The 13953-nt window shown below is 36.5% G+C and overlaps 1 protein-coding gene across 2 annotated transcripts in view; it reads left to right on the top strand.

Annotated features, from left to right (window-relative positions):
• Positions 1 to 9013: 9013 nt before the first annotated feature.
• The window catches only part of kiaa0753 (KIAA0753 ortholog), a 33576-nt gene continuing 28636 nt past the window's right edge, over positions 9014 to 13953 (top strand). Inside the window, exons 1-9 of one of the 2 annotated variants that reach the window (XM_058799866.1) lie at positions 9014 to 9982; positions 10141 to 10672; positions 10753 to 10859; positions 11696 to 11758; positions 11872 to 12093; positions 12177 to 12369; positions 12780 to 12949; positions 13493 to 13623; positions 13743 to 13865. In XM_058799866.1, the coding sequence (XP_058655849.1) occupies positions 9866 to 9982; positions 10141 to 10672; positions 10753 to 10859; positions 11696 to 11758; positions 11872 to 12093; positions 12177 to 12369; positions 12780 to 12949; positions 13493 to 13623; positions 13743 to 13865 (1658 nt within the window). In that variant the 5' untranslated portion in view covers positions 9014 to 9865. Of the gene's footprint in view, positions 9983 to 10140; positions 10673 to 10752; positions 10860 to 11695; positions 11759 to 11871; positions 12094 to 12176; positions 12370 to 12779; positions 12950 to 13489; positions 13624 to 13742; positions 13866 to 13953 lie in introns of both variants that reach the window. The other variant, XM_058799865.1, reaches the window with a different exon arrangement.

Here is a 13953-nt window from a genome sequence, read left to right as displayed (position 1 = left end):
TATCCATCTCATACCAAAATTGTATTAACAGTAGAAGTGAAATCTTATTGTAGTTTTAGGCCTACTGTCTCACATTTTAAAATCACTTACAGATGAAGTTTGTTCCCATCAGGCTAACATGACAGTCATGACTTAGCTTTTCTTTTTCTTTTGTTTTCACTCGCGATCTTTACAGCACACATTATATTACATATTTCATGGCACGCCGCACACTCGTTTTATGCGTTTTTGGCGCCACCGATTGTTGTGGGTGTATTATTGACATGTCAAAGTCTAGACCCCGAATATAAGACGACCGCGTTTTTTCAGATGTAGGCTATTTCCAAGAGAGAAAAAAACATCGTCTTATATTCGGGTCAATACGGTACTTTATTTTAGTAGTCAATATAAAATAAAAGGTCATCTCTCATTTAACGAGGCTAGTTCTGCCATTTAATAATTTTCTTTACAAAACCAGTATTTCCAAGTCTTATAATATATGCACAATAAAATGCATCTGCATAATAAGGTATTTCCAAATCCTAAATTCTGCAGAGTCTTTGCATAATATAGAAGAATTTGTTCCATAAGAGATGAAGCCCACCAATGGTACAGAACAGTAAACTCCGCCCAGCGTTCAATTAAAACTAGTGTGCATCTCTGAGGCATGAGAAACGCTCTGATGGTGCAGGAACACTCTTATCAGAAGTGCAGGAATCCAGTCACCTGAATCAGGGGATTCGCAGCAGACCTCTCAAAGCTTCCGAGAAACACACACCGACCGCTGGAAATATCAGGAATATCCGTCATCTCAGAATGAGAGGAGACAAGCCCGTCAGCACCGGCAGGACAAACGGAGGAGCGGAGCGGAGACCGAGTTACCCCGGAGACCAGAGGGTGAAACACGCGAACAGAGCCACGAAGATCTGGGTGAAAGTGGCGATGGGCATCGCTTACTTTCTATGTGTTTCAATCGCAGCTTTCTTCTTAGCCATCTACTATGTGCTCTTCTGGACCCCAGATGGTCATAACAACGCCACGAAGACAAACGACTCGTGCCTTCGCGGATAGTTTACATGGAAAGAGACTGCTTCGCCGGATTCAATCACATGTAACTGAAAGAAGCTGTTACAGCTGTTTCTAATGCACTATGCAAACCGTCCCAACACAGCACACTTATCAGTGCGAATGACCTTCTTCTGCTCTGACTTTGCTTGACTGATAAACTTACATTTTATTTAATAGGCTAAGTATTATATATTGTGATTTATTTTTCTATTGCACCTTATGTTAAATGGCAATAATGATAGGCCTACGGGATGATACGAATCCGACGATGATACGATTGTGTGTGTGTGTGTGTGTGTTATAGAATTTGATGCATAATTTAATAACATTCAGGTTTTGTTGTATAAATTCATTTTGCAATAATCCGCACATATTGACGTTTGGCTTAGCTATATAATTTTGAATGCTTTCCATAATTAATTAAAATGTTAGTTATTTTGACCATTTTTATTTTAATAGAGTTAAAATGCTATAGTAAGTCAGTTACTACTGTGGTAAAAAGAAGCCTATAATTTTACATAACACAATTATACTGTAAAATAATGTAAAATATATATCATACACAATACAGTTACTCCTTTACAGCAAAATATTGTAGTAAAATATAGTACAGATAGGCACCTTATAGTATATACTAAAAAAAAAAACTACATGGATGTTCCAAAAATCTCTGCATTTTTTACTTTAGTTACATTTCTTATTATTTTTAAGATCAGTTATCATAGTGTTTTATTATACATTTTATGTTGTTCAGTTAATGTTTACTTATGTATTCATGATGTTTTCCTTTTTTATGGTGAAATAAATATTTAGCTGTGGGATATAAATGTATGTATTTATAACCTCCATAATATGGGAATGGGGCCATTTTCCATTTTAAAATTAAAAATGTAAACTGTTGTGGACCACAATGGATCTTCACAAGTTCCGGCTCTGGCTACAGTCTTAGTTTAGTTTTATTTATTTATTTGGAAAGGGACCATATACAATATTTAACATAAATGTTACTGCACTGTACCAGATTTAGCCAGCTAACTTTCATTGAGAGATTGTTGCATTGTGTGACCTTTGCTGACTGGACTTCAGTGTCACCAAAATTACTATTATTTTACCCACTTTGATTGTAAAAGTTGAATGAGGAAAAGGTTCTTTGAGATCTGATCTTGAGTGTGCATTTTGTCTTCCTGCAGTTAAATGTTATTTTTTATTTACATATCTACTTTGTGCAATTAATATTCTAGTTTTAATGGGAAATTACATATGATGCACTCACCGGATGACTCTTAACAAACGATTTATGACTAGAATTTTTACAATGAGTGCTAAATATGTCTGTCTTAGCTTTCTGTAATGGACAGTTATCATTACAATTTGATTATGCTCTGTTTCTCCTAATTAGACCTGACTGGATGTGATGATGTATGACTGTATTTTACCATACAGTAAATCAGATATGGATTTATTATCTTCTTGATCATGCCATTTCCCACTGTTAGTCTCTGTCAGTGTGTCTGTGTGCATTTGCTTGATGAGTGAATCTACTGGAGACACTGTGTCTCTTCACTTGCTCAATAATTAAACTGAACTGAAAGTTGTCAGGACATATTTGTTCTCCCTCCGTTCATACTTCCAGCAGAGGTATTATGAAGTTACAAGGTTCTCCAGTGAGATAAAGACTTATAAAGTGGAACAGATGACAGATTACTCTCACACATGAACACAACAGCTGCAAGTTGCAGCAAACTAACACTGACCACCTTTACATGCATCCTTTATGATTAATGTCAATCCTGTATTCTGAAAATAATGTCTGGAAGTTCTGCAGTAAGTAAAATATTTCTTTAAATATGCAAATATACTGTTCTATTCTGGAAATATTATACTAGTTCTTGCTATTTGTTACTTTGCATATCAGTCATTTAATCTCATAAATTCTTGTTCATGTTACAGAAACATGATGAACTGTAAAATGGAAAATAAAACTCCACTATTTTTTTAAATCGTATAGGCTATCAATTCACATTTTGCCCCATTTGTTCATTTAGAAAGGATTGGCATTTGGTTATTATCACAAGATCATGACAACCTGAACCCAATTACCACACAGCTTTCAATATGCAAACATTTATTATGCATAACTGTTTATGGACCGGTCAGAAAAGAATGTATAAAAGGGCCACAGGTGAGGTTATTTGTTTGGGAACAAAAGACAAACTGAAGTAGAAAAGGTGCAAGGGCAATGAAAGAACATTGGTTTCTGATGAGATTTGTGTTGATGGTTGACCTTGGCTGTACAATGGCAGTAAAATAAGCTGAGCAGACACTACAGCCAAATTGAAACCACTTCACTTTAGCGTCTACACATAACTCGTTCACAACAAGAATGATAACGTTTATAAGAGCGCTGTACACTTTAAAAAAGTCATTTGAATTTACATAATTTTATTGTGTACATCGTTTGCACACGATCAGAATGTGTTTAACTGACATAATTGTCTTCTTTTTCTCAATGACTTATTGATTGCCAAACCAAAATATTTCATTCAAGTATTAAGACTACTTGAAATAATCATGTTGATTCAAGATATTTGTCATTACTGATTACCATTACACAAATGTATTGTGTACTTTTAAAGTGAATTCATTGTGTAATCTTAATCAAAGGTATTAGCAATTATTAGAAATAAAAAAAAATTGCAATTTCATTATGTCTCTGGTACCAGAGTTGTGTAAACCTAACTTGCTTTATGCAAACTCTACATGTACTATAGACGTGCAAATGTGTGAATACAAAATCATAAATCTAAAAATGCATAAGGCAAAAAGCAAGAGTTGGTACTTAAATTTTGTTGTATTAAGTTGTCAAACTTTTCAAATTTGCAAATATGGAGGACTGAGCACAGCTGCCATTAACTGATTACACAGAAGTATCAAAACAAAAACATTTTAAAGGCTATATCAGCAGCATATTCAAACACATACATAATGAATCCTCAAAGTGGATTAAGAACAGCGAGACATTTATAAACCTACTTAACTGTCGTCACTGTTGATTAAAACAGCAAAGACATTTGTAAAAAAATATTAACTGTCACAGTAGACTTAAAAGTGCATATACAAAATAGGAAACTGTTAGAATTCTGAAGAAAACATAAAACAATTTTATTTAAGTAATCCAAACATGGCACAAAGAGAATAAGTTGAAATAAAGCAAGAGCTTGTTATAGTTCACTGCCAAGGTTAACCATGCACCTTATAGGGATAGTTCACCCAAAAATGAAAATTCTGTCTTTAATTATTCACCCTTCATGTTGTTCCAAACCCGTAAGACCTTTGTTCATCTTCAGAACACAAAATAAGATGTTTTTGATGAAATCCGCGAGCTTTCTGACCCTCCATAGACAGCAATGCAACAGAAATGTCCCCAGACCCAGAAATGTATAAGGACATTGGTAAAATAGTCCATGTGACATCAGTGGCTCAACTGTAATTTTATTACAGTTTTCTGTTTCATCAGAAGCATGTTGTTTGAGAGCATAAATCCAAACAGTGGTGTGTTCAATGGCCTCATTCGGCAATGGCAGGCTTCATTCGTGCCCTGCACAAAACAAACAAATGTAGGTAAATGTATGAAAATAAATCCTATTAAGAAAGGCCTACTGAGAAAAATCTAAAACACAAAAACAACAACTAACAACTGTTTTTAATTATTTATGATGTTTAAGATTTATTTGGAATGACAACTTTATAATGCAAGTGTATATTTTGAATTATGTCAAACTTATGTATAAAAAATTTAAAAAAAAAAAAGAGATTTAGGTCTTTAGCAGCAGTACAAATGTAAATTAAAAGACTTACCCATTTAAAGCTTGAGTGTGTGCGAAGATGGACCTGTAAAACAAATATATATATATATATATATATATATAGCCTATATATATATATATATATATATATATATATATTTATTTATGTATTTGTTATATATATATATATATATATATATATATATATATATTTTTTTTTTTTTTTTTTTTTAAATCAGTCAATAATTGAATGACAAGATTCACAAAGTAATGAACAGACTTGTTTTAGTGTTTTGTCACAGGGCAATGAAAACGCAAAACAAAACGAAAAACATACTAAATCTAATGTTCAGAACACAGCTTAATTTTTTTTTTTTTTTTTTTATTGTGAGAGACAGCGAATAAGCCAACTGACATGATAACAGGGCTTTTCTGCTGGGCATCCAGAAAGGTGCAGTCGTCTGGCGAGGTCCGGGGAGTTACAGACGGTGGAAACACGAAACGGCTCGCGGCTGCAGCTTTCTCTCGTAGCAGAAGTGTTTCTGCAGTCGAGTCTGACTAGTTGTTAAACAATAACTAGTTGAAACCGACCTGACTGCCGCTAACAGAAACACTATATTGTATATTAAGTATTTTATATTATATTTATATCTATTTTCAATATATTATAAATATGTTATCCGTGAAGAGCCATGCTTGTGAAAGCCGGGTGCACGAGCACTTTCCACCGTCTCTACGCCGCCAGCAGCTAAATCGCCCGCGTTTTGCCTCCCTCTAACGTTAAATATACGTTATCTCATTGAAAATTAGCTAGAAATGAGCTAAGTTAAGTTAGACACTCGTGACTGGCGCGTCCAGTGTGGAAGGGCAATTCACACTGTCACCAAAGCTTCAATATGCAGACAAACTGTGGAAATAGAGCTACAATATTTACTTTTATGAAAAATACCCTCGTTTAAAAAAAGGCCTACTGACTGTTGGCCACCGGTTGTTGACGCTTAATGATAAACTAGCAGAGAGTGTTAAAGTGTTGGTCATCGTCAGTGTTGGGCTAGTTACGCAAAGAATGTAATATATTGCTCATTACTAGTTACTCCTTTCAAAAGTAATATTGTTACTTTACTTATTACTTTCTGGCAACAGTAATTAGTTACACTACTAGTTACATTACTTTTTTTAACTAAGCTGTTTTATGGATGGTAACTGTAATATTATTACTGAAATCTTATTAGTAGTTACACTACTAGCTACTGCAAAAAGATATTATTACAGTAACTAAGTTACTAGTAACCGGTTACTGCCCAACACTGGTCATTATAATTGTTATACACTACGGAAACTGTTATCTAGTGGAAATATCGCCAATTTGAAAACAAATATAAAAGATTTTGCTGAACTTACTTTTCAGTAAATCAGTGTTCGTCTGAGATGAGGTGAGTCCATTACTGTACATGAACTTGAATTACATTCTTTTTTGGTAAAAATAGCTGCCTGCAGCACAATAGTAGGCCAACCTGTTCTATTTTTGCAGAAAAGTGAATTAGCAAGCTCAAGGAGAAAGTAAGAAACTGCAATTAGCAGCATGGACATAGTCCATGTTATTTTCTAAGAGAAACTCAGACCTATATGGATGAGAATGAGAGTGTTTTGCAATGAGTCGACAAAATTGGTTTTTAGCAATCTTTTGGCATTCTGCATTTTCTGCATCCCTGCCACCTTGGCCTATGTGGCAGATTTGTTGGCTGTCCTCAATTGTTTTTGGAATAATTAGTCGTCAAAAGCAGAGGAAGCAGAGTGGTCATGCTTTGTGCCTGTTTCCACAGCACTGTCCTGTGGGGAGATTAGCTTGGAGTCTTGCCAGGGCTGGATAAGGAGGGTAATTCCCCTGCGGCCTGCTGGTCAGGGCTACAGTGCGATATAGATGATATTCTGAATGCTTCCTAATGTAGAGGAAATTCATTAAAACTATTTGTAAATCAGTGAAGTTTAAACAAGGTCCTATTACCTAGCATTGAGTAGCATTCCCACCTGGCCAGCTTTTTCTGCAAAGCTATTAGAAGTTGGTTTTACTTCATGATGCTGTAAAGAATGGGTTCTTGAATTTCCAAAACTTTACTACATGCTCTGAGAAGGCGTACTAAAACTCTCATAAGAAAGATGCTTTAGCTGCACAGAGATCCAAAACTTTGCAATATACTTTCTGGCATGAAGCCCATTTCTGCCACATTAAAAAAAATAATTAAAAATGCTTTGGTAAATCATAATTATGGCATCAGTTATGCAAAATATTTAGACTTTCTTGTATTATTTTTTTTTTTACCTTATATTTTAAAAAACAAAATTTTTATTATGGCTTACCAAAGCACGATTTTTTTTTTCTTGTGAAAATAGGATTGTCATACTCAGAAGTTATGTATTTATGTGAAGACTTGTGCTAATCTAATAGTTTTTTGAATCCACAAGAGGGCGATGTAATACCATTGAGCCTGTGATTCAATGGATTTTAACAAAGATACTAAACTGTAGAAGTTATCTTGATATCTTTAACTTAACAATAAGTTTTTTTCTGCCTTTTTAATTACATATAATTAATTTACATAAGAGAACATAATGTTGTAATTTAATAAAGTATCCAACATGAGAAATCAATGATGTTTAAAACAAACCTATTGAAAATGCACTCATCAAACCACACAATTCACAATTAATATTTTGTCATAATTCATTTGACTCAATTTAATATTTGTGACCTGTTAAACAAAAAAAAAAAAAAAAAAAAGAAAGAAAAAGAAAAACACTTTGCCCAAGTTTGGAATGAATGAATGAATGAATTGGAGACATTTCAATTTTAGAGATTTGAGTAAGTGTGTCGCCACTGTGTCCCAAATACATGTGATGTGGTGTAGACTTAATTCTGATTACAATGTGCAAACAGATGAAAAGAATTCTTGTCTGATTTAGGAAAATGTACATGGCTAGACAGCTTCCCTAGACTTGAAAGGCTGAGATTATGCCTTTCCATTCTTTCAAGTCTAAGGAAGTTACTGCCCTCTTCCAGGAAGCAATGGTTTCGCACAACTTGGTCTATGAATGACATCTCTTCTGCTGTTGAAGAGGAAATTTCGGCATCCTCAACATCCCTATCGGAGACCAGCAGATTAATCTGAGATTCACAGGCTGAGCGAGGAACCATTTTAGGTGTCATCCATCTCCAGAGGCTGCTATTAGTGTACAGCACTGAATCAAAGTGATATGATGGTCCTTTCCTCATCCAGGCAGGGAGAAATCCAGCTTTTGATGCAAAAGCTGGGTTTTTAGTGACCTGGTCAGGGATTGCCAGCTGGGCGGATGGCCAAAAGTCACCGTTGGGATATTTTTTGTGTCCTTTGAGCCGTTTCTCTTCATCGTGTTCCAGTGCATAAGGGTTGCAAATCACATGCTCAGTCAGAAACAAATCACACACACTTTGTTTACCCAGCAAACGCCTGAGGCCTCTAGGAAAAGCACCACAAACTATTTTAGGACTGTTTTCTGGTTGCCAAGTAGCTAATTTTTACACGGTGCATTTTAATGCTTTCAACAGGATCTGAACTACATTGACGTGGCATTCCAGACTGGCATAGTCGAGCGGCATAGTTGCCCTCATTGTCACAGGTGTCTGTTTGAGCACTACTGAGTACCAAAAGTCATACAGCATCCAGGTATCCGTGCTGACTCGCCAGACTTGCCCCATGATGTCCTGAGGCCACAAGGATGAAATGCACAAGCTGGATCTTCCCTTCCCTCATAGCTTGCAGAAATATCCCATAGTTCAGAGTGGTCACCTGCATGCTTTTTAATACAATCAAATATATTCATATTGTCTATGTGCCGGGTTGTATCTTTTTGGACTTTTGAATTGTCTGCGTGCTTAAAAACGCATTGATTTGGTAGACAGGCCTTCAGGCCAGTCTCCTCTTTCTCTCTGCCCCTCCCTGCCCTGATTTCCTCTTTCCATAAACAGCTCGATATTGTGTTTTGGCCTGCAGTTCGTCCCCATTGTTTGTTCTGTTCACGCCCCATATTTCATGTACTCTGATTCTCATCTATTCAGGTGAGCTGTCTTCTTTCTGTGGCAGAGGCTCAGCGCTTGAGTGAGGTTGGCCTTGTTACCATGGGGACAGGGTCTCTGACATGAGCTTATTGAAGAGTAAACGAAGGCAGAGAGCAGCTGAGCTGTGTAGAACATTGTAGCTTACAAATGAATGCCCTTGAAATGTCCTACATAATAGTTGTGTGTGTGTGTGTGTGTGTGTAATTGCAGATACATTTGGTGCCCAAAGTCATTATTTAGCAATATATACAATTCCATGATTTTTCATGACTTGGTATGATTTTATTAATTTTCCATTTCCATATTTGTAAAGAAAATATAGTAACTTCATGGACCTCCAGTTTTAATTTAACACATTGTAGTTTTAGTTTTATTTACAAAATAAACTGTTTAATGCCCCAAAAAAACATTTAATGCTAAATCTAAGATTTGTGTGTAACTAGCTATATGTTTGGGGGGGATTAAAGTTTTATACAACATGAATAAATGAACAATACATTGCAATATTTAAAGCTCAAAATCATGTAGGCTATTCAATGAATTCAACCTTTTTGCAGACCTAGTAACTTATTCCGATAGGGGGCGACAACAACGCCCGAGCGCAATTCTGCCAGCTGACAGACAATCACGAAGAAGTGTTTTGTTGTCATGGCGGTGTTTTAAACTGCCTGGCACTTCCTATAAACAAATCTTGATTTTAGCTTCTCTTTACAAACTGTCAGTTATGTTTAAACATAATACATCGGATTTACTCGTCGGTTGTCTATATAGGATGTGTTTTCGTGTGATAAATCAATTGCTTTTCGCTGTCGATCGAATGAGTCAGTAGAGAATTATTTTCTCTGAGAAGGATTACTCAAGCAGGATTGGTTGAATTGATTGCTTCCATCAAGACAGCTGGTAAAAAAATATTATCAGGATGATTTCAGATTTCCAAAGGGGGTCTGCTATGGCCATTGGTGAACTGGGCTCTGTGAATCACGAATGGATTAAAAAAGGCTCCTCTGGGTCTCAAATGACTGGTCTGCAAACACAGGTAAGTTACTGATGCAAGGACGTATTGTATGTATTGTCCTATATAATGAACTGCTGCATGTTATATTCTTGTGCATTTGATAAATAAAACTTGATTTTGTTGTCGATGAACAAATGTCCTTCATTCTCATAATTGGTTTTGATTCTTCTTTATCGCAGCTTCAGTTCAATAACACAGTGACAGCCAGTGTTGTTAACCGAGCCACCCGCGTGGGACCCCCTTCTCCCATCGTAATAGAGAAACTTATACCCCGTACAGAGAGGCAGGATGATCTGGAGAGCTGCAGCAGCTCCGTACGTCTCTCAGTCTTCTCAGAAGAGCGTCTGCAGGCAGCCATCAGACTCGCCAGGAGAGATCTGCGCAGGAAACATCAGGAATCCATCAGCTGTTTGTCACTTGAGCCCACAGAGAGATCCCAGAATATCAGCCCTGAAAGAAGCAACATGGATTACAGTCCTCATGTGGTGCACCCAAAGATGTCAGGTCCAATGAAACAATTAAAAAATGGTGCTCAGGTGCTTGTGTATACTCCTCAGGAACCCAACAGCCAACTTAAACAGGGCCAGCCACCCACCAAAGACCTCGACCCGAGAGTCAACAGCGGTGAACCTCAGCTCACCCAGGAAATACGGAAATTACAGAAGGAGCTGAGCACATATGTGCAAAGGATAGAGCAGTTGGCTAATAAAGGTATTCTCCTTAATCCTAAGCACCTGTAGTATGTATTTTTTGTACGCTTTTTAAAAGTTGTGCATGTGGTTTTTCTGCAGGACGTGCTGTGGAGGTTCTGGAGCCTGATGAGAAACAAAGGATGGAGATCCGGAGACAGGAGCAGGCAGCCCGATCTGCACGCATCATCTATGTGTTACAACAGCAGGTCTGTGAGCAGCACTGCAATTCACAAACACAATCTTTTAAGAAAGAAAAAAATCTATTTTTTAGGTAAGTTATTAAAGAAAAGGGAATTTAAGCTGCCTTTTCCTGGTCTCTGATATACATGTACGATTGTTGCATTTCACCCCTAAGTAGAAGTCGCACTTTCAAACTGGTTGTGAAAATAATTTAAAAGAGTTCATGAAAAACATAGTAGGTTTCCTGGGGCTAATTAATGTAAATAATTGTGAAATAATTATAAAATTATTAGATTTATTATTTCGGACATAATTATTCACAATTCCATTCATCATGGTAAAATGAATGAATAATGAATGTATGAATATATCAACACAGAACAAATGACAGCCAGTATGTTTGAAAGAAAAACATGGTAGCTTTTCTAGGGCTAAGATAAATGATAAAATAATTATTTAAGACATAGTTATTCATAATTCTGCTTATTCAACATGGTTAAAGGAATGAATAGTGAATATTTGAATATATCCACACAAAACAAATGACCGTCAATATGTTTGAAAGAGAAACATAATACATAATATAATAATATTTTTAGGGCTAATTAACATAATTGTGTAAATAATGATTTCAGACATAATTATTCATAACCACTCATTTCACAGATATAGTGCACACGTTTAACTGCAAAAGTTCAAATATTTCAGCACACATAATGCTCAATTTGAATTCTGCATATAGACAGAAAAGCATGCAAAACCATGCATTCTTGTACATGAATGACTTCTGGTCTGTCATTTGTCAGAGATGAAACGGCGGCTTTACAGATCCACGTCAGGACTTTTTGTTGTTCTCTTCAAGGTTAAAGAAATACAGGAGGATCTAGACAAGCTGCGTTCCCAGAATGTCAAACACACCAAAAAGGTGCCAAAGTTAATTTCGCCCCCAAAAAAATCTATATTTGATTATAGCTTGATTTTAAAGTGCAGGAATGAGTCATGCAAGGTTTTTAAATGTTTCTATGGACGTCTTCTCAGTCCAGGGCAATAGACAGACTGGCTGCTGCTCACCGGGGGGCTGTAAGAGCCATGCAGGTTTTTATCAACCAGCTGTCAGACCCTGCAGAGAACAGAGTGCCCACCCACTGCAAAGAGCTGGGGCAGCTGATTCGCCAGCTCTCTCTCTGTTCAGCCAAAGCAGAGGTGGGGCAAGGATCCGGCGTACCAGAGACAGCCCTCGACATCCTGCAGAAATTAGAGGTGACGAACCGTATATAAACACAATAATCTTTCAACGAATGTCAAAGCCTTAATTTAATGCCGTTTTGTTTGTGATTGCTCAGACGCTGGACTCAGCACTGAGTAAGCAGGAGACACCCAAGAAAAGAGATGTCGATTTGCAAAATGTCAACCCAGCGGAAAAGACTTCTACCAGGGTCAGGGTCCGCAGCATGTCCCCTCCCCGTCCTGCCAGAGCACCAGCTGAGAGGACCTCACAAAGACCCCGAAAGCCAGCTGCTGCAAAAAAGCCTGGTGGTGAGTCATGACAACCAAAGTGATGTTCATTTTTCAAAAAGAGTTTTGGTTTTGTTTCTGTCTGTAAGTCGTGTCTGAATGTCTTTGCATTATATAGCAAAACATCTAACCAAGTTTATTTTAAATAAAGGTATTTTTAATTTATTTTAACACACAAAACACTGAGTTTTTAGAAAACTAGCAGCATTTGTTTGATATTGTATCTTGTTATGATATTTTGTATTTTTTAAGTGTAACTCAACTGTACAACTACTTTTTGGGCCACTGTATATGAAAATCACGTGAAAATCAGTATTGAATTATTTATCTTATGTAGAAGTGATTTGCAGAGTGAGCTGGTTGCTCTCTTTGTAGGTATTTGATTTCAGGGTATTGCAAAAGAAAATCTGAGATTTTGTTAATGAATGCAGGCAGCAGACTGGCAGCAAAATCCCACAGGACCTCACAAGCACTGGTGAAGGAGCGCAATGAAGTTCTGAGGGCAGGGCTAGAGAGCCTCTTACATCATCAAAAACTACAGAAGGCAGAAGCACAGAAACCCAACAAAACTACCAGTGCCATCAACCCGGACCATGTTAAGGTTTTTTTTTTAATTATTATTTATTTATACTTAGTTTAGTTATAGGTCTATTTTTTTATTGAGAAACACTAACTTTCAAAATTTTAGAGTCAATAAGATTTTGTAAGAAATGTATTTTATTCAGCAAGGATGCATTAAATTGATCAAAAGGTTCAGTATAAATATTTATTTAAAAAAAAAATGCTTTTCTATTAACATCAAATAGTCATGAAAATTTTTTATCAAGGTTTCCACTAAATCATTAAGCTTCACAACTGTTTTCAACATTGATAATAATAAGAAATTTGCACCAAATTAGCATTAGAATATTTTTCTGAATGATCTTGTGACACTGAGACTGGAGTAATGACTGCTGAAAATTCAGATTTGCCATCACAGGAATAAATTACATTTTAATATGTATTAAAATAGGACACATTTAAATTTGTAATAATATTAATCTTGCTGAACCCAAACATTTGAATGCAAGTATATGTTTGTACTGTAGTTTTCAAACAGTTTTCAAAAAATAAAGATAAAAGACACACTGTCTCTCATCAGCAGGCCAGTCATGTTCGTGATGCCAGCTTCCAGCAGCCCACTGTCTCATCCCGACTGAGAGAAAACCAGGTACCTCAGAAAGAGCCCACTGTGCCTTGGATACCAACATCCCCTCACTCTCCTCCTTGCCCACGGTCAGTACATCCAGCCCTCTTATCCATATTTGTCTTGCACACAGGACTTTACATGCTTGCACCTTTGTGTTTTCCTAATATATATGTATATATACACCTGTACACCTATACATATGTAGTGCTGTGTCAAGCCGGCCAGAGCCCAGATGTCTGTTCTCACCTAAAAAGAGCCCTGAAAAGCAGAAGCCACAGATTAGCCCGTCATCACATGACAGGAAACAAGCCCAAAATGAAGCACTTAGGTATGTAATGAACCCTCTCTTTTCATTATCACTGGGCTCTCTTTCTAACTAAATGATCATCACTATGATCCTCAATTGTGACATTAAA

This window comes from Onychostoma macrolepis, chromosome 15 (genome assembly GCF_012432095.1).
Source record: "Onychostoma macrolepis isolate SWU-2019 chromosome 15, ASM1243209v1, whole genome shotgun sequence".
Lineage (NCBI taxonomy): Eukaryota > Metazoa > Chordata > Actinopteri > Cypriniformes > Cyprinidae > Onychostoma > Onychostoma macrolepis.
The sequence above is the reverse complement of the archived record's forward strand: the minus strand, read 5'-3'. Positions and strand labels throughout refer to the sequence as shown.